The sequence below is a fragment of the Ranitomeya imitator genome, chromosome 1, assembly GCF_032444005.1.
Source record: "Ranitomeya imitator isolate aRanImi1 chromosome 1, aRanImi1.pri, whole genome shotgun sequence".
In the NCBI taxonomy this organism is placed as follows: domain Eukaryota; kingdom Metazoa; phylum Chordata; class Amphibia; order Anura; family Dendrobatidae; genus Ranitomeya; species Ranitomeya imitator.
Window position 1 is genome coordinate 260,288,859 of NC_091282.1, and position 20,862 is coordinate 260,309,720.

Consider the following 20,862-nt stretch of genomic DNA (forward strand, 5'->3'; position numbering starts at 1 on the left):
GGTCTGCGGGCGGTGCTGGGATCTGCATGCGGGGCTGTGCCGGGATCTGCGGGCAGGGCGGTCTACTGGGATGTGCGGCCGGTGCTGGGACCTGCTCAGAGGATCCGCTGGCAGTGCGGGTGGGGGTCTGCGGGAGGTGCTGGGATGTGCGTGCTGTGCGGGGGAGTCTGCATGGTGGATCTGCTGGTGGTGGTCGGGTTCTGTGGCCGATGCTGGGATGTGCGGCTGGTGTTGGGATCTGCGCGATGGATCTGCTGGTGGTGCGGGGGGGAGGGGTCTGCACGGTGGGTCTGCGGGTGGTGCTGGGAACTGCTGGCGGGGTGGTGGGTCTGCTTCATGATGGGTCATTGGTGGGTGTGTCTCTGTGTGCAGGCATCGTCCGATGGGACTACAAGTCCCATCCAGCTATGCCTGCTATAGTGACAGTGAGTGACACATTAGACAATGATGGGACAGTAGTAGTCCCATCATCCGGCTAATGTGTTGAATGTAAAAAAAACCCCACATACACATATACAGTACATACATACAAAATACATTACACACATACAACATACATATAGACATTAGATCCGATCAAGATAAAGAAAGGCAGCACTCACCGATCCTTCCGAGACAGGTATCTTTAGTGTTACAGATTAAAAGTCTTCACGGCCGGGGGTACAGGTGTAAAGAGTGCGGCAAGTCTGACGACGGCCGTTTCGCGCCCTCCTGGCGCTTCTACGGGTCAGTGAATGAGCGCTCGTCATGCCAGGTGAAAAAGGCGATCAGAGGCAAAACCCCTCCTCTCGCCACTTTCTCCCACCACGCCGACACGCCCCCATCACGTGCAAGACACTTAAAAGCAAATTAAAAAAAACTTTGTGCACCAAACGCTAATACAAACAACATTATGAAACTAAATGTATCAGTCTACATGAGAGGTAATTACAATTAATATTACAATAACCTAATAATGGTTTGTATTTTTACCACCAGACTTAACGCCTTCTTAGCTGATGACCATATTTCCCCCATTATAACTCCACTAACGGTATAAACTGTCGATACACAACCTCTGTCACTCTCACCTCTTTTTAATATATACAATTTATTACAAAATTTACCTAGTGATGTTACCAATACAGGCAATATAGATTATATAACCACATAATTTTCCACATTAATCTATTCTACGGAGGAAGTGGCGAGAGGAGGGGTTTTGCCTCTGATCGCCTTTTTCACCTGGCATGACCAGCGCTCATTCACTGACCCGCAGAAGCGCCAGGAGGGCGCGAAACGGCCGTCAGGCTTGCCGCACTCTTTACACCTGTACCCCCGGCCGTGAAGACTTTTAATCTGTAACAATAAAGATACCTGTCTCGGAAGGATCGGTGAGTGCGGCCTTTCTTTATCTTGATCGGATCTATTGGCATGTGTTGTCGACAGAAGCACCCGAGGTCCGGCAGTCACATCTCCGTTGCAGGCGTGAGAGCTCAGCTGTGCAATTAGGAGGTGGTGCGGGCTACTGCGTTTCTTGCAGACTGATACATATAGACATACAACATACATACACAGTACATACAACATACATATAGACATACAACATGCATATAGTACATACAACATGCATACTACATTACACACAGTACATACATACAGTACATACAACATACATACAGTACATACAACATACAGTACATACAACATACATACAGTACAGACAGACATACAATACATATAACACAGAGTACATACTCACCATCACCTTGTCACCTTGATCCCCGAAGCCATTGCTCACCTGTAAAAAATATTAAAATAATAAACAATATACTCCCTGATCCGCAGATATCCAATTAAAACGAGTGTTCCACGACGATCTCCAGTGGAGAGCAGCAGCATCTGCTGATGCGACAGCTCTCCAGGAATACAATGACGGAAGGTATCCTTCCGCCCAGCCACGTAGTATACAGCACAGAGCCACGTAGTATATTGCGCAGTGACGTAGTATACAGCACAGAGCCACGTAGTATATTGCCCATCCACGTATGTCACAGGTTAAAAAACAAACAAGCATATACTCACCTTCCGAGGGCCACTTGTAGTTCGATCACATGACTGACGTCATGGCAGGTCCTTCTCGTGCAGGACCTGTGATGACGTCGCGGTCACATGACCGTGACGTCATGGCACGTCCTTCTCCCATACCACCGGAATCTGCCGCTTACATGGAGCGGTCACCGGAGCGTAGCCAGGAGCGGGAAAGGCGGCAGAAGGGGAGTATATAATGATTTTTTATTATTTTTAACATTAGATGTTTTTACTATTGAAAACTTGGTCACACAGGGTTAATAGCGGCGGTAACGGAGTGAGTTACCCGCGGCATAACGTGGTCCGTTACCGCTGGCATTAACCCTGTGTGAGCGGTGACTGCGGGGAGTATGGAGCGGGCGCCGACTGCAGGGGAGTAGGGAGGGACTAATTGCACTGTGCCCGTCGCTGATTGGTCACGGCAGCCATGATAGGCAGCTGGCGAGACCAATCAGCGACTTGGATTCCATGAAAGACAGAGGCCGCGACCAATGAATATCCGTGACAGACAGATGGAAGTGACCCTTAGACAATTATATAGTAGACTAGATGGTGGCCCGATTCTAACGCATCGGGTATTATAGAATATGCATGTCCATGTAGTATATTGCCCAGCCACGTAGTATATTGCCCAGCCACGTAGTATATTGCCCAGCCACGTAGTATATTGCCCAGGCACGTAGTATATTGCACAGCCATGTATTATATTGCCCAGTCACGTATTGCCCAGCCACATAGTATATAGCACAGCCCACGTAGTACGGTATATTGCCCAGTCACGTAGGATATTGCCCCGCCTGGCCAGCCACATAGTATATAGCAGAGCCACGTAGTATATTGCCCAGTCATGTAGTATATTGGCCAGCACAGAGCAACGTAGTATAGAGACGTAAAAAAAAAAAAAATAAACATATACTCACCTATAGCCCGTTGAAGTCCTGCTATACTTACCATCCGCCGCCTTTCTCGCTCCTCGCCACGCTCCTGGGATCGCTCCATTGCAAGCGGCAGCTTTCGGTCCCAGGGCTGGTATGAGCAGGACCTATGATGACGTCGCGGTCACATGACCGTGACGTCACGGCAGGTCCTTGTCGCACACCAGCCCTGGGACGGGACTGGAAGCTGCCGCTTGCAATGGAGCGATCCCGGGAGCGTGGCAAGGAGCGAGAAAGGCGGCGGAGGGTGAGCATAGCAGGTTTATTGTTTTTTTAATTATTTTTAACATGACATTTTTACTATTGATGCTGCATAGGCAGCATCCATAGTAAATAGTTGGGGACACACAGGGTTAATAGCAGGGGTAACGGAGTGCGTTACACAGCGGGCCGTTACCGCTGCTTTTAACCCTGTGTGAGCGGTGAGTGGAGGGGATTACGGAGCGGGCATCGGGCAGTGAGTGCAGGGGAGTAGGGGAGGGACTAATCGGACTGTGGCAGTCACTGATTGGTCGTGGCAGCCATGACAGGCAGCTGCCGAGACCAATCAGCGAATGAATAACCGTGAAAGAACGACAGACAGACGGAAGTGACCCTTAGACAATTATGTATATAGATTAGTGATATATGTTAATAAAGTTTGTTACTTTTTCTATCTCTGCTGCTTCTGTTATACTATAGTCTTGTACACACAAGTACGTGATTACTATACGTATATTTGGACTATAGTATTATAGGTTCATATGTTTATTAGTGATGAGCGAATATACTCGTTACTTGAGATTTCCCGAGCACGCTCGGGGGTCCGCCAAGTATTTTTTAGTGCTCGGAGATTTCGTTTTCATCACCACTGCTGAATGATTTACATCTGTTAGCCAGCATAAGTACATGTGGGGGGTTGCCTGGTTGCTAGGGAACCCCCACATGTAATCAAGCTGGCAAACAGATGGAAATCATTCAGCTGCGCCGCTGAAAACTAAATCTCTGAGTACTTACAAATACTCGGATTACACCCGAGCGTGCTCGGGAAATCTCGAGTAATGAGTATATTCGCTCATCACTAATGTTTATACATCTACTGATGTTTTCGAAGCTATAATTTTATTTGGAAGAAAATAATACAGGTTGTGCTTCATTGTAAAAGTGACCTCTATCCAGTAATTATCACTTTACTGACAGAACAGTAGGGTTCTTTCACATTGTGTTCATGGGTCCCATGGGGCATACGTCCAAAATCCCCCCCACCCGCACCTACAAAATGGGGTTTAGACGTATGCACCGATGGGAAAATAGACTTTAATGGTGATGGCAGAGCGAATGTGCGCTCTGACATGTATATATGGGAGTATACGTCTACAGGAGGCGAATACTTAGATGCAGTCTACTATTGCGTATACACCTTAAAATGGCGCATGTTCGGGCTGTCTGCATCATCACAGTCTATGGCCCCATCGGCGCATACGTCTGACCCCCTTTTTGCAGGATTCACTATCTCAGACAGATGTCTGTCCAGCCTCTGTTTGAAGACTTCCATTGAAGACCTCACCACCTCTCGTGGCAGCCTGTTCCACTCATTGATCACTTTCACAGTCAACAGTTGCTCAACAATTAGCTCAGTATAACAAAATCTGAAGAGTCGCATGTTTATACACAACAGGAAATAGAACAGTGCAGTAATAAGACAAGGGAAGTAAAGTAGAACTGTAAGTGTGGGAAAGGGAGAAACAGTTGAGCCAGTAAATATTAGAGCAGTTCATAGATAAGGAGTGTGAACATTTTATTTTATTGTAACTAGCCACGAATATTACAGGAACTCACAATATACAGGGAGAATTCAGGCTTTCTGTGGAATATATTCAACAATATGGAACGGCGTGTGCAGGCGTGCTCGAATGAGAACGGTGGACATTTTCAGGAACTGCTTTAAACATCGGTTTCTCATTAACCAAATTTCAGTATGATGGATCGCTCCTTTTAAAGGTTACAGCAATGCTTGCTGGTAAAGGAGCGAGTGAATCGCCCTGCACCACGACTCATGAATAGACCTGAGGAGTCTCAATAGCTTGCCATTTGTTACCTTTTCAGTTTGCCAATAAAAAGGTATCAACCACTGATGATTCGTCATTTTTAATATTTTTATCTTCTGGCTGACATGGTACAAAGATATATTTTCCTGAATCAAAAATGTTGTGGTTCGTGCCTTTTTCTAGACCAACAGGTTAGGCTATAGGTTGAACTCGATGGACTTGTTTCTACTTTCAACCTTAAAACTATACAAGAATCTTACAGATAACACATGTTCACAGCTCAGTTTTGCTTAAGGTATAAGCCAAGCACAGCGGCAGACAAAATCTTTCTCCGGGCTCTTATTTACACCCCTGAAGCCCGACAAACTGTCAGATGTGTGAGCAATGATCAGAGCTGTTTTCAGCTCTATAAACATGAATGTCTTAAAGGGAATCTGTCACCACATTTTAGGCGCATAAGCCCTACTTATTTCCGGCTATGACCACAGTTGGACAAAGCATACTGCACACGCATGAGAGAACATTGCAATGCACACGCGCGAAATATGGCCACGAACTACGAAATTTACGAGAAATATTGCGTACAGTAGCCAAGGAGAGGTGGAGTGAAGGACTAAGAGGCTGATTCCAGTGATGTGTCACTTATTAGACGATTTGCTGTTGTTTCAATAAAATAAGTGTTTTATCACCAGGAGATAATCACTACAGGATTAGTTATCCCGTACCATCTGGTTCTCCTACTGTATAGCCATACCCCTACCCATGATTGGCCCCTTTCTGCCAATGTACAGTGTCCACAGAAAACTGAATCAGTGAGGAGGGCGAGGCTCAGCATTCAGAAAACTGGCAGACATGCAGCAGAGAAAACAGTAATTTTTATCAAAATCATAGCAAGTAGCCCAATAAATGACACGTGGCTGTAATCAGGGTCTCTGGCCTTACATCATGTTGCTCTCCGATTACAAAGCAAAAACCTGCTGACAGATTTTCAGGCAGTCCCACTGACTATGAATGCAGAGGAAGCAGCATGCATGTCCCCTTCCCATTCAAGACAGGCCAACTGTCGACAAGCAAACTCACCTTTAGATTCTGGTTTTCCCCGGCAAGGGAACATTTTTCTCAACCGCCTACAAAGAGAATGTACTTCCGCTTGACCTGTGAGAAACACCAAGATGCCCCCTAATGATAAAAAAAAAAGATTTTACATGTAATAAACCTTCTCTTACTGCCAGATAAGAAAAAAAAAAGTCAGCAAATAAAAACTGTATAGATGTATTTGTCTTTTGAATATCTATAGTGCCTTTTAAGGAATCATCCATAATGCAAGTGCATCAAAAATCAACTTTACTACCTGATGGGAGCATTCTGTGAATCTTGCAGACCTTTCTGAAACATTCCCCTGCATAGTCATCTAGTGGAGTACGTTTATTAAAGTGGACCGTGACCGGAAACTGCCTGGAATCCACCTACAAATATATATGACAGTGAGCAACACATTCATATACAATTAGGATCAGTATCAAAGAAATATTAAAATTAGGAAAGTACCGTATATACTCGAGTATAAGCCGACCCGAGTATAAGCCGACCCGAGTATAAGCCGACCCGAGTATAAGCCGACCCCCGCTAATTTTGCCACAAAAAACTGGGAAAACTTATTGACTCGAGTATAAGCCTAGGGTGGAAAATGCAGCAGCTACCGGTGAATTTCAAAAATAAAAATAGATGCTCCATACCATTGATTATTGCCCCATAGATTATCCATATATAGCTGTGCCATATAGAATGCTCTGCACCGTTCATTATGGCCCCATAGATGCTCCATATAAAGCTGTGCCATATAATGCTCTGCACCGTTGATTATGGCCCCATAGATGCTCATTATAAAGCTGTGCCATATATGCTCTGGACCGTTCATTATGGCCCCATAGATGCTCCATATAAAGCTGTGCCATATATATATTGCTCTGCACCGTTGATTATGGCCCCATAGATGCTCATTATAAAGCTGCGCCATATAACTCTCTGCACCGTTCATTATGGCCCCATAGATGCTTATTATAAAGCTGTGCCATATATGCTCTGGACCGTTCATTATGCCCCCATAGATGCTCCATATAAAGCTGTGCCATATATATATATATATATTGCTCTGCACCGTTGATTATGGCCCCATAGATGCTCCTTATAAAGCTGTGCCATATAATGCTCTGCACCGTTCATTATGGCCCCATAGATGCTCATTATAAAGCTGTGCCCTATATGCTCTGCACCATTCAGTTTGGCCCCATAGATGCTCATTATAAAGCTGTGCCATATATAATGCTCTGCTCCGTTCATTATGGCCCCATAGATGCTCATTATAAAGCTGTGCCCTATATGCTCTGCACCATTCAGTTTGGCCCCATAGATGCTCATTATAAAGCTGTGCCACATATGCTCTGCACCGTTCATTATGGCCCCATAGATGCTCCTTATAAAGCTGTGCCATATATGCTCTGCACCGTTCATTATGGCCCCATAGATGCTCCTTATAAAGCTGTGCCATATATGCTCTGCACCGTTCATTATGGCCCTTAGATGCTCCTTATAAAGCTGTGCCAAATATGCTCTGCACCGTTCATTATGGCCCCATAGATGCTCATTATAAAGCTGTGCCCATATAGAATGCTCTGCACCATTCAGTTTGGCCCCATAGATGCTCCACATAAATCTGTGCCCCATATATAATGCTCTGCACCGTTCAGTTTGGCCCCATAGATGCTCCACATAAATCTGTGCCATATACTGTATAACGCTGCTGCTGCTGCAATAAAAAAAAAACAAAACACATACTCACCTTTCTTGCTTGCAGCTCCCCAGCGTCCGGTCCCGGCGTCTCTCCGCACTGACTGATCAGGCAGATGGCGCCGTGCACACTATATGCGTCATCGCGCCCTCTGACCTGCACAGTCAGAGCGGAGAGACGCCGGGAAGATGGAGCGGCGCCCGGCGTGTGGATCGTGGACAGGTAAATATGACATACTTACCTAGTCCCGGCGATCCTGACGCTCCCCCTGCCCGTCACACTGTCTTCGGGTGCCGCAGCTTCTTCCCCTATCAGCGGTCTCCGTTACCGCTGATTAGAGAAATGAATATGCGGCTCCACCCCTATGGGAGTGGAGTCCATATTCATAAGTTTAATGAGCGGTCCCACGTGACCGCTGTACCGGGGAAGAGCTGCGGCACCCGAAGACAGTGTGACGGGCAGGGGGAGCGTCAGGATCGCCGGGACTAGGTAAGTATGCGACAGACCTCTCCCCCCCTCACCCGCCGACCCTGCCACAGACCGTGACTCGAGTATAAGCCGAGAGGGGCACTTTCAGCCCAAAAATTTGGGCTGAAAATCTCGGCTTATACTCGACTATATACGGTAGTTTTATTTTGTCTACTAAAATGTATGATAAATATACTGATCGTGTGGAACATTAAGGTGTTAGCATGAATTAGCTGAAAAGACAACTGACAGCTAGAAGCCTGAATCTTTTTTTTATCATTGCTGCATGTGTAAAAGTAATAGTTTGATTTGTAACCAATTAAGGGAATACACGTGTATCAAATCAAGAAAAAACATCAAAGACATCAGGAGCCCTTTAAATCAATTTACTATGTTGGTACACAATCTTCATGGGAATATGTAGATCCCCATAGTCATAGACCATAACCGTACAGCTATATGCTCAGTTCCTACATCCCTCACCTTAATTACTGGAGGAGCAATAGCAAACAGTCGTTTGTTTTCAGTGAAGTCCTCAATACGCAGAGTAGCCGACATGATAATCAACTTTAATGGAAGTCCTTTCTGTAAAAGAAAAGCACATATTGATGTTTTCTTAACGATTATATAGTCATGTACACAGGAACATATACATCTATGGTAAAAATAAATTAGAAGGTCAAGAAAGATATAAGAAAAACAGACCTTTTTTCGAAGAGGGACAATGCGAGATAGGAGTCCAATTAAAATGTCAGTGTAGACACTCCGCTCATGAGCTTCATCTATAATTATTACCCTGTACCTCTGAAGCAAGAAATCCTACAAATAAAAAAAAAAAAAAAGAATTGAGAATTACATTAATGGGGCCTTCCCATCATAGGCTTCCATGGCATACGCATAGAAAATGCCATAAATGTCTGATCGGTGTGGCTGTATGAACGTTTGTCAGAATTTACTTAGGGAGAACAGATGAAATGTAGACTTTCCAAGTAGGGTACAACTTAAATTTTCCAAAAGGCTCTGAGAAATAAAGGAGAGCTGAAGATTAATTGGTTGCTGTACAATATACTCCACTTACCTTTTTAGCCTAGTTTTGATGAATCTCCCTATTTAGTTAAAGCAGTATCTCAAACCACATATAACACCTAGCCACAGAATACCGTATATACTCGAGTATAAGCCGAGATTTTCAGCCCAAATTTTTGGGCTGAAAGTGCCCCTCTCGGCTTATACTCGAGTCAAGGTGGGTGGCAGGGTCGGCGGGTGAGGGCGCTGAGGCATACTTGCCTGCTTCCAGCGATCCTGGTGCTCCCCGCCTGTCCCACGGTCTTCGGTGCTGCAGTTCTTCCCCTCTTCAGCGGTCACGTGGGACCGCTCATTAGAGAAATGAATATGCGGCTCCACCTCCCATAGGGGTGGAGCCACATATTCATTTCTCTAATCAGCGGTAATGGTGACCGCTGATGGAGGAAGAAGCTGCGGCACCGAAGACCAGCTGTGTGGGAGAAGGAGCGGGACGCCGGGACCAGGTAAGTAACGCATATTTACCTGTCCCCGTTCCAGCCGCCGGGCGCCGCTCCATCTTCCCGGCGTCTATCTGCACTGACTGTGCAGGTCAGAGGGCGCGATTGCGCATATAGTGTGCGCGCCGCCCTCTGCCTGATCAGTCAGTGCGGAGAGACGCCGGGACCGGATGCTGGGAGCTGCAAGCAAGAGGTGAGTATGGCGTTTTTTGTTTTTGCAGCAGCAGCAGCAGCAGCAGCAGCAGCAATGGCACAGATTTATGTGGAGCATCTATGGGGCCAAACTGAACGGTGCAGAGCATATAGGGCACAGCTATGGGACAAAAATGAATGGTGCAGAGCACTATATGGCAAAGCTGTGGGGCAATAATGAACGGTGCAGAGCACTATATGGGGCAGAGCTATGGGACAAAAATGAACGGTGCAGAGCACTATATGGCACAGCTATGGGACAAAAATGAACGTTGCAGAGCACTATATGGCACAGCTATGGGGCAATAATGTACGGTGCAGAGCATTGTATATGGGGCACAGCTTTATATGGAGCATCTATAGGGCAATAATGAACTGTATGGAGCATTATATGTGGCACATTTTTATATAGAAGATCTTATGGGCCCATCATGAACTGTATGGAGCATTATATGGGGCTCCTGATTCAAAATGGATATTCAAAAACACAACCTACTGATGTCTCAATTAATTTTACTTTTATTGGTATCTATTTTTATTTTTGAAATTAACCGGTAGCTGCTGCATTTTCCACCCTAGGCTTATACTCGAGTCAATAAGTTTTCCCAGTTTTTTTGTGGCAAAATTAGGGGGGTCGGCTTATACTCGGGTTGGCTTATACTCGAGTATATACGGTAAGTGGCACATGTATAATCTCAGGGGGTCTGTTTTGGCAACACCACAGCCGATCACAGGAACAGACGAAGCGAACATGTGCTACATCTGTTCCATTCACTGCCTATAGAGGGGATATTGAGCAACCCGTTTTATGGATTGGTGGGGGGTCTTAGTAACCAGACTCTCAGGCCTGTGGACATGTGATAAATGTTGTTCATGAGACAAACCCTTTAAAGTTTTACATGAAAAAAAGATTTTCTCTAAGCAGTGGGATGAATGGGTGAATTTAAGGTAAATTACAACAACCCTAACCAGTTACTATGGGTAGCTCCTCCACCGTACCTCCCCCCTAATTTCATTATATCTCCCAAAGTATCATTACAAGCTGAACCTGTCCCGGGAGGGATAGAGAGCGGGAAAGATGACCAGTCATGAAGTGGTTGAGAAGCATTATTCAATTGTATTTTACATTCAGACACAGATAAGAAACATAATTACTGTATATACTCGAGTATAATAAGCCGACCCGAGTATAAGCCGACCCCCTAATTTTGCCACAAAAAACTTGAAAAATTTAATGATTCGAGTATAAGCCTAGGGTGGGAAATGTAGCAGCTATCGGTAAATGTCAAAAGTAAAAAATATAGTTCTTACCGATAACGGTATTTCTCTGAGCCCATGACGGCACCACGGAGAGAGGGGATCCGCCCACCAAGGACAGGAAACCTACGGATAAAAAGGCGGTACCACTCTCCTGCATCAGTTTATTTACATAGATAACGATGGGAGACTACTAAGACATTTGTAAAATTTTTAACTGTTTAGCATAACAAGATACCGCGTGACTTTAAATTATAAAAGGACTATGGCACTATTTCAATGTGTGCACCCATAAGTGAAGGGAGGGAATGTACGGGTGCCGTCATGGGCTCAGAGAAATACCGTTATCGGTAAGAACTATATTTTTCTCTGATCGCCCATGACGGCACCACGGAGAGAATTGCATAGATAGCACATTCAGGGGGGGACCACCGCCTCCAGAACCCTTTTACCAAAAGTAAGGTCTGAAGAGGAGATTAGGTCCAATCTATAGTGCCTATAGAATGTGGATGGTGAAGACCAGGTAGCAGTTCTACATATCTAGTCTATGGAAGCTCCGGCCTTCTCCGCCCAGGAAGTTGCTACTGCCCTCGTTGAGTGAGCCTTAACCTCCCCGGGAACGGACATCCCACTTGCTGAATATGATAGACTGATGGCGTCTGTGATCCATCTTGCTATGGTGGCTTTAGATGCTTTTTTTTTTCCCCTTCCGGGGACCCTGGAAACACACAAACAGAGAGGAATCCTCCCTACTCTCTCTAGTGACTTCTAGGTAGTGTAAGAGACATCTTCTTACATCTAGTGTATGTAGTGTTTGTTCCTCCTTGTTCTTAGGGTTAGGGCAGAAGGAGGGGAGAGATATCTCTTGAGACCTGTGAAATTTTGAAGCCACTTTCGGGAGATATGCTGGGTCTGTTTTTAGGACAACCCTGTCCTCCAGAAATTGTGTGTGAGGAGGGTTGGCTGAAAGAGCCTGTAAGTCGCTGACCCTACGGGCAGAAGTGAGGGCGACTAATAGAGCTGTTTTGAGGGATAGCGTTTTTATTGTAGATTCATGTAATGGTTCGAATGGAGGACTGGTCAGGGCTTTAAGGACCAAGTTTAAGTCCCATTGAGGAACCACTTTTACTGGCAGAGGCCTTGATCTTCCTGCTGCCCTAATGAATCTAGAGACCCACCTATTTGAAGCTAGGTCAAAATTAAATAAGGCTCCTAATGCTGCCACGTGAACTTTTAGGGTACTGGTGGCTAAACCCATATCCAACCCGTTTTGTAGGAACTCTAATATGGAATTGATGGGAATCTCTTTCCCTATTTTTGCACCTGAAAATGACAGAAACTTTTTCCATATTTTGCCGTACTGTTTTGTTGTAACCGACTTCCTACTTTTTAACAGAGTTGAGATTAACCTCGAAGAAAACCCTCTGCTTTCTAATATTTTCCTCTCAAGAGCCAGGCTGTCAAGTGCAAGTTCTTAACTTGTGGATGACAGATTGGGCCCTGTGACAACAGATCCTGGAGGTCTGGTAATACCCAAGGGTCGGATATTGACATTTTCCTCATCCATGAGAACCAAGGTCTCTTCGGACAGAACGGGGCAATAAGAATGACCAGCGCCCCGTCCTCCCGAATCTTCCTCAGCACTGCTGGAATCAGAATGAGGGGAGGAAAGGCATAGACCAGATGGTGACCCCAAGGAATCAGGAACGCGTCCACAGCTACCGGGTTCCCCAGGGGAGATAGGGAGCAAAAGGAGGCTACTTTTTTTGTTTAAATGGCTCGCGAAGAGATCTATTTTGGGAACACCCCATTTTTGTGTGATCTGGGTAAATATCTCTGGATTTAGTTCCCATTCCCCCTGTTTTAGGCTGGATCGACTGAGGAAGTCTGCCTTGTAATTGTCTACCCCCTTTATGTGTAGGCTTGTCAGGGATAGAAAGTTGCTCTCGGCTAATTGAAGGATCGAGTTGGTCACTTCCATTAGGCTTTTGGAACGGGTACCCCCCTGATGGTTTATGTAGGACACTACCACCCGATTGTCCGACATCACCCTTACATGGTGAGATTGAAGGACTCCCGAGAATTCCTGAAGGGCAAATTTTACAGCGAGGAGTTCTTTCATATTGGAGGAATTGTTTGCAAGGCAAGGAGACCAAATGCCCTGAGCTAACAAGTCGCCCAGATGAGCTCCCCACCCTGAGGGGCTTGCGTCCGTGGTTAGGACCTTTGATATCGGGATTACCCATGGGACTCCCAGGGAAAGATTTTCCTGCAACGTCCACCAAATCAGAGAGTGATTGGTGCGAGGAGATAATGTTAACCGCCCGTCTAAATGCTCTCCTAGGAGGATTTGCTCTGAAAGTAGCTGCCATTGGAGATCTCGAGTGTAGTTGGGCCCACTGGATCGCAGGAATGCAAGAGGTCATAAAGCCTAACAGGGACATGCCCTGACGGAGAGTTATAGAGGGGAGAGATTGTACTCTTAACGTTAAGCTCATTATCTTTTGTATTTTGCTCTCTGGGAGCCGGCATTCCATTTTCCTGGAGTCTAGAGTGAGACCTAGGTACTCCTGAACCTGAGAAGGCACCAATCTGGATTTCTCTAGGTATATTAGCCAGCCCAGGTCTTTTAGAGAATGAATCACTAAATCTAGCTGATTCTTGCAATGTTGCAGGGAGGAGCCTATCACCAGAAAATCGTCCAGATATGGTACGATCAGGGTGTTTTCTTCCCTGAGGTGAGCCATTACCTCCGCGACCAGCTTTGTAAAGACCCTTGGAGCTATTGCTAGGCCAAATGGTAGGGCTCCCTTGATGTGGATTGCCATTCTGAGGAATCTTTGATGATCCTTGTGTATTGGGACGTGATAATATGCGTCCTTCAGGTCCAGGACCACCATGAAGCATTGAGGAAACAGCATTTTGATTGATGATTTTATCGTTTCCATCTTGAATGCCTGAACCTCTAGGTAATTGTTTAGGTTCCTCAAATTGATAATAGTCCTGAAGGAACCGTCTGGTTTCTTTCTCAGGAACAGAGGGGAATAGTACCCTTGCCCTCTTTCTTGAGGGGGAACTTCCAGGAGTACTCCTTTTTTTACTAACCCCACAATCTCGTTCTCTAGTGTTAACTGCTCTTCTGCCGAGGATCTTGTAGATGTTATCCTGAAAGAGGGACGAGGGTACCTCTTGAATGTTAATCTCAGTCCTGATTTTATGATGTTTAAGATCCATTGACTGGAGGTAATCTTTTCCCAGGCTGGGAGAAAGAGAGATAATCTCCCTCCCACCTGGGGCGAACCTTCATTGTGGAGGTTTCTTGCGGTCATTGAGGTTTTTGTTGAAGATAAACCCTTTATTCTTGTTCTTCTTATCTTCCCACTTCCCCTGGCCTCTCCCTGGGTTCTTACGGAAAAACCTCTTGTTCCGAAAGGGCTTCCTATAAGAGGGGAGACCCAGAGAGGGGAAGGACTTTTTCTTGTCCCCTGCTTTCTCCAGGATGTCGTCTAGAGTCGACCCGAACAGAAACTCTCCTTCGCAAGGGATGGTACACAGTTTCGTTTTCGTCTGCAGGTCACCTGGCCAATTCTTAAGCCAGAGGGTGTGCCTAGCCGCATTAGCAAACACTGCTGCTCTGGCGGACAGCCTGATGGAGTCGGCCGAGGCGTCAGCTAGGAAAGCCGCGGCCCCTCTCATTACGGGTAATGTGTTCAGAATTGAGTCCCGGGAAGTTTTCCCCTTTAATTGACTCTCTAGTTGGTTCAGCCAGATCATCAGCGAGCGTGAAGTGCATGCTGCTGCAACTGCCGGCTTCAGGCCTCCTCCTGCTGCCTCCCAGGACCCCTTGAGAAAGGCATCTGCCTTCTTGTCCATGGGGTCTTTTAGAACCCCCATGTCCTCAAACGGGAGGGCGAATTTCTTTGAGGCTTTAGCAATTGCTACATCTAATTTGGGGGCCTTCTCCCAAAAGGAGCACGATTCCTCCTCAAAGGGGTATTTCCTTTTTGGCGTTAAGAGAGTCTTCCTCATGGGCTTCTTCCATTCCTTCTTAATCAAGGCCGCGATTGCTTCATTAAGCGGAAAAGCTCTTCTCTTTTTCTGTTCTAGGCCCCCAAACATGATGTCTTGTACTGTTTTTTTAGGATGGGAGTCTACCAACCCCATGTACTTCTCACCGCCTTTATGAGGCCATCAGTATCCTCTAGAGGGAAACAGTTATGTCCCCCTGAGGAAGAAGTAGATGATGCAGATGAATCGGAGGAGACTGATGACATTGAACTATCACTTTCGGATTTTGAGACTGGAGATGGGGACCTGTGTTTGGTCTTTCTCCTTTTTTTTTCCACTTTTTAGTGACCTAAAGGTGTCCTCTACTTGCTCCTTAATTGGGCTTTTAAGATCTGTTGCAAACCCTGGAAGGTTTTCAGATACAGTCTGCTGAATGCAAGTATTGCATAGTCTCTTATCCCATGTAGGTGGAAGATCCTCTCTACAGATGGCGCAACTTTTGTGCTTAGTTTTAGCTACGCTTTTCCTCCCCTAAAAAGAGACAAATAACACTCTTACTGTCTCTGACATTCACGAAGATCCACTTACCACCTCCAGGACCCATAAAACAGGATTTTTGGTTGCTTACCGTAAAATCTGTTTCTCGGAGCCTTCATTGGGGGACACAGGAACCATGGGGTGTATGCTGCTGCCACTAGGAGGCTGACACTATGCAAATAAAAAAGTTAGCTCCTCCTCTGCAGTATACACCCTACCGACAGGAAGTAGGATATTCAGTTAGTGAGAAAGCAGTAGGAGAAGTAACGTGTAAAAGAGAAAGAATAATAATAATATAATAATAATAAACTTTATCTACATAGCGCCAACAAATTCCACGGCGCTCCATAGATTAACAGTTTCAAACACTCAAAGAGTGATCAAACAACTCAAAAGTATACAGTAAACAGAGCTGTTCAACTTGGGAGGGTGCTGTGTCCCCCAATGAAGGCTCCGAGAAACATTTTACGGTAAGCAACCAAAAATCCTGTTTTCTCTATCGCCTTTCATTGGGGGACACAGGAACCATGGGACGTCCCAAAGCAGTCCCTGGGGTGGGAAAAACATACTTCCATCAGGTCCAAGGACTCACCACTGCCGCCTGCAGGATCCTTCTGCCCAGGCTGGAGTCTGCCGTAGTTCGGCGAAAACATGTGGATGGAAGACCAGGTTGCCGCTTTGCAAAGCTGTCGGCGAAAGCCCTGTGACGTATCGCACTGGAAGCGCCGACTGCCCGGGTAGAGTGAGCCTTTATCTCAGGAGGGGGCACTCTGTTCTTGACCCGGTAAGCTCCCAAAATTGCCGTTCTAATCGAGCGAGCAATAGTCGCCTTGGAAGCCGGCAGGCCTCTACGCACGCCATCAAGGATGGCGAACAGAGAATCCATCTTTCGGAAAGCGGCCGTGCTAGCCAGGGAGAAACTCACTGCCCTGACGAGGTCCAGCCTGTTCCACTATCGCTCCAGAGGATGATTCGGAGCTGGACAAAGGAAGGTAGAACGATGTCCTCGTTGAGGTGGAAAGATGAAAACCACCTCGTGAAATGAAGGAAGGCGGAGGCCTGGGACCACCTTGTCCTTGTGGAAAATCAAGAAAGGAGGTCGGCAAGAAATGGCCGCCAACTCAAAAACGCGGCGGATCGAAGCGATGGACCTGAGAAAAGCCACCTTCCGAGATAGAACTGACAGGGAAAAACTCCCTGAGAGGCTCAAAGGGGAAACCCCTAAGAACAACCAACACAACCTTTAAATCCCATGAATCCACAGAGGCCCTGTACGGAGGGACAGCGTGGGCTACTCCTTGAAGGAAGGTCTTAACCTGTGGCTGAGAAGATAATGTCTTCTTAAAGGGAAGAAGAGCGCAGGAACCTGGCCTTTTAGGGAATTGAGAGTGAAGCCCGAATCCAGTCCTGCCTGAAGGAAAACCAAATGGAAGGCAGGGAAAAGGACATAGGTGAAAAGCGGTTGGGCTCGCATGAACGAAAGTCTTCCGGGTACGATAGTAGAACCTGGAAGACAACGAAGGCTTCCTAGCCTGGATTGTAGTGTGACTCGACCGGGACGAAAGGCCAGACGCTCTTATAACTGTGGAGTCCACAGCCATGCCGTAAACTGAGCGACCGATAATTCGGGTGGCAGATCAGACCCTGGAGGCCAAAGCGTAGACGCCCACGCGGGAGGGTCGCGAGATCTGGAGACGAACCAAAGGAACCTTCCTGTTCCTTCGGGACGCAGAGAGGTCCACGTCCGGAGTCCCCCATCGAAGACAAAGCTGATGGAAGACCTCCTGATGCAAGGACCATAACCCTGCCGCGAGACCCTCGCAGCTGCAGAAGTCGGCGGCCCAATTGTCCGTGCCGGGGATATGCACCGTGGATATCACCAGAACCATTGCCTCTGCCCAGAGGAGGATATTGGATACCTCGGCCAAGGAGCTCCGAGTCCCCCCTTTATGACTGACATATGCCACCTCCATGGCATTGTAGACCCCTGAGAATCCTTCCCTAGTGACGAGGGAAGAGAAAGATGGCCCGAAGCTCGAGGATGTTGATCTGCGGAAGAGACTCCTGCGCCGACCAACGACCCCAAGCAGTCAGATGGCGAAACACAGCGCCCCAGCCAAGCAGGCTGGCGTCCGTCATCACCACTTGCCAAAGAACTGGAAGGAAGGACATGCCCTGGGAGATGAGAGGTGACGTCAGCCACCAGCTGAGGGACCCTTGACTCGGGAAGAGAGTCGGATAGGACGATCCAGGGACAAGACAGCACTGTCCCACTGTGACAGAATGGCCTGCTAAAGAGGTTGAGAGTGAAATTGGGCAAAGGGGATTGCTTCGAACGTCACTACCATCCTGCCCAGAAACTTCATGGGCGATCAGAAGAAGGGAAGCCGAGGACCCTAAAGCAAGGGTACATCCCGACGAAGGATGGATCTCTTGTCCTCGGGAAGGAAGACTTTGGTCTGACGAGTGTCGAAGAGCATGCCCCGAAAAACGAGGCGCTGGGAAGCAACAAGACAGGATTTCTTCATGTTGACAAGCCACCCGAAGCGGACTAGGGTGTAGAGGACGATGGACAGGCTCTGGTGAGCCTGAGAAAAAAGGGGGACGGAGCCTAGAAGAGGATGTCGCCGAGGTACAGAAAAAAATAATAAGCCTCTGACCATCAAGATGGCTATCAGCGCCGCCATGGTCTTCGTGCAAACCCTGGAAGCGGTTGCGAGAACGAACGGCAGGGTGAAGAACTGAAAATGGTCCTGGAGCACCACAAAGCACAGGAATCTGTGATGTCCCGGGAAAATCGAGACATGAAGGTAGGCGTCCTGAATTTCTATGGAACACAAAAGTTCTCGAACCTCCATGGAAGCAATTACTGAACGATGGGAATCCATCCTTAAGAGTCTCAGACAAACTCTCCAGTTCAGCAATTTGAGATCCAGAATGGGACGAAACTTGCCCTTTTTTTTTTTTTTTTCTTATTCTTTTCTTCTTTCAGTACCACAAAAGATTGGAATAGCAACCAGTGAACCGTTCTTTTTCTGGGACGGGAACTATTACTCCGGCTTTGAGGAGAGAAGCGGTGGCTGCGAAGAAGACCCGGAACTAGAACGGGGACTCTTGGGGTCGGGATCCGAAGAAACGATCCCTGAGTTGTGAAACGAACTCTATTTTGTATCCCGAGGATACAACTTCCCTGACCCATGCGTCCTCTGCTGAGGGGATCCAGACATCCCTGAAGAAGGGAAAACCGCCCATCCTGGGAAGTGGGCTGGCGTCTTGCTGTGAGTCATGCCGAGGTGGATCCTCCAGTCCTAGCCCTGGAGGATCTACCCTGGGAGTAGCGGGAGCGCCAGGAAGGCGTGTGGTCTAAAGGAAACAGTCTTCTACTCTTGACGTGCCTGTGGCCTCTGTTGCTGCGGGGAAAAGGAGTTTGACGCCACGAAGCGACGTAAAGGCCGAAAGGACCGAAATTGCCATCTAGGAGGGGGGCGACGAGGTGTAGACTTGTGCCCCCCGGTAGCGTCCTAATGATTTGGCCCAACTTAGAACCAAAGCGACGTGAACACTGAAAAAGGCAGGCTGGTAAGGGACTTTTTGAAGACAAATCCGCCTGTCAGGCCTTGAGCCAAACGGACTGACGGATGGCAACGGCATTGCTGGACACCTGAGCCGCAAAAGACGCGGCATCCAGGGAAGCGGAGACCAAGTATTCACCCGCATGAGAAAACTGGTTGGCAAGCTCCGCCAGCTGTCCAGGAGGGCCCCGTCCAGAATGCTCCGACGGAGTTGTGTGACCTTTGGATATGGATAATGAAACCCAAGTATAAGCAATGGCCGGGCAAAAATAGACGCAGCCGATTCGAAAGCTGAGCTCGCAAAGGATTCTATGACTCTATAGTTAGAATCTTTCAGAGATGCTCCGCCAGATAGCGGGAGGACCGTGTTGGAGGACAGAGTCCAATAAGCGGTGAGCTCCAGAGAAAAGGGATATAAAAAACGCCAAGGCGCTTTCCTCTCTTAAAGCGGCTGGTCGGATTCTCTTTTTCTCTCGTCAGGGCCTTCTCGAATTCAGGGCAAGAAGCGAAGACCTTGGAAGGTGGCTTCGACCGTCTAAACGAAACCGCCTGATCCGCGCGTTCCGTAGAGGGATCTTTGATGCCACGGGTCTGGTTGATTGCTCCAATGAGGCTCTGAACCATATCCCTCATGTTAGCGATTTGGTCAGAATGCAGCTCCAAAACGTCCCTCTGAAGGTGCGTCCGAAAACGCCTCGCCTGACTCGGGAGAGGATCGGGAAGAAGCTGACCGCTGAAATGGGCCGTGAGGCGAGATGGAACGGGAAGAGGAGTCGCAATGGCGCTCCGGTCTGGACCTCTTTAAGGCCTATCCTTGTAGGCTCAGACGGGGCTACTTGTGACCCGCTGGCTACTGCGGAGGTCTGCCAGGACAAACTATCCAGAACGGACACCGGGGTCTGGGATACCCTGGTGAGATCCGCCACAGATTGAGACAGAGCGGAAGCCCACACTGGGATAGGGTCCTCACTCTCTCGGGGCAGAGGGGGGGGGGGGGAGCCCAGAACGATGTGGGATCGCTGCAGTCCTGACAGGTGGGAGAGGACTGACCTAAGGGGAACCTGCCCTTACAGGAGAGCACAAAAGGTGCCTGACTAAAGCAGAGGAAGGGTATTGGTCTGCAGTGCAGAGCTACTCACGGAAGATGTCCTGTGGATAGCTTCGGCTGTAGGAGGAGGTCGGCAGGGAAGGCAGGTCCTGTAAGAAATCACCGCTGGGTCCACACGCCGGGAGTGGTGTAAAGCCCCGCACTCTGAAGTCCGCAGCATGAGCCAAGAAGCGCCGAAAGCAGCCGGCGCTGAAGCTGCATGATTGAGAGTACAAAGATGGCGCCGGCCGCAGTCTGTGCTGAGGCCAAGAGGAGTGGGCGGGGCTAAGCGCCGGAGAGGAGAGAGGGGAAGACGCGGGAGAAAAGCCCGCCGGAAAGAGGACGGGGGCGGAGCCATAACGCCGCACTAGGCCCCGACCGAAGCCGGGGCCTAAATT

The 20,862-nt window shown here is 47.7% G+C and overlaps 1 protein-coding gene across 1 annotated transcript in view; it reads right to left on the reverse strand.

Annotated features, from left to right (window-relative positions):
- Positions 1-20,862, reverse strand: part of DHX37 (DEAH-box helicase 37) — a 101,453-nt gene that overhangs the window by 44,198 nt on the left and 36,393 nt on the right. Inside the window, exons 9-12 of the mRNA XM_069756032.1 lie at positions 8,994-9,107; positions 8,772-8,873; positions 6,384-6,498; positions 6,113-6,211 (exon numbers count right to left, since the gene is read on the reverse strand). Of these exons, the coding sequence (XP_069612133.1) occupies positions 6,113-6,211; positions 6,384-6,498; positions 8,772-8,873; positions 8,994-9,107 (430 nt within the window). The remainder of the gene's footprint in view (positions 1-6,112; positions 6,212-6,383; positions 6,499-8,771; positions 8,874-8,993; positions 9,108-20,862) is intronic.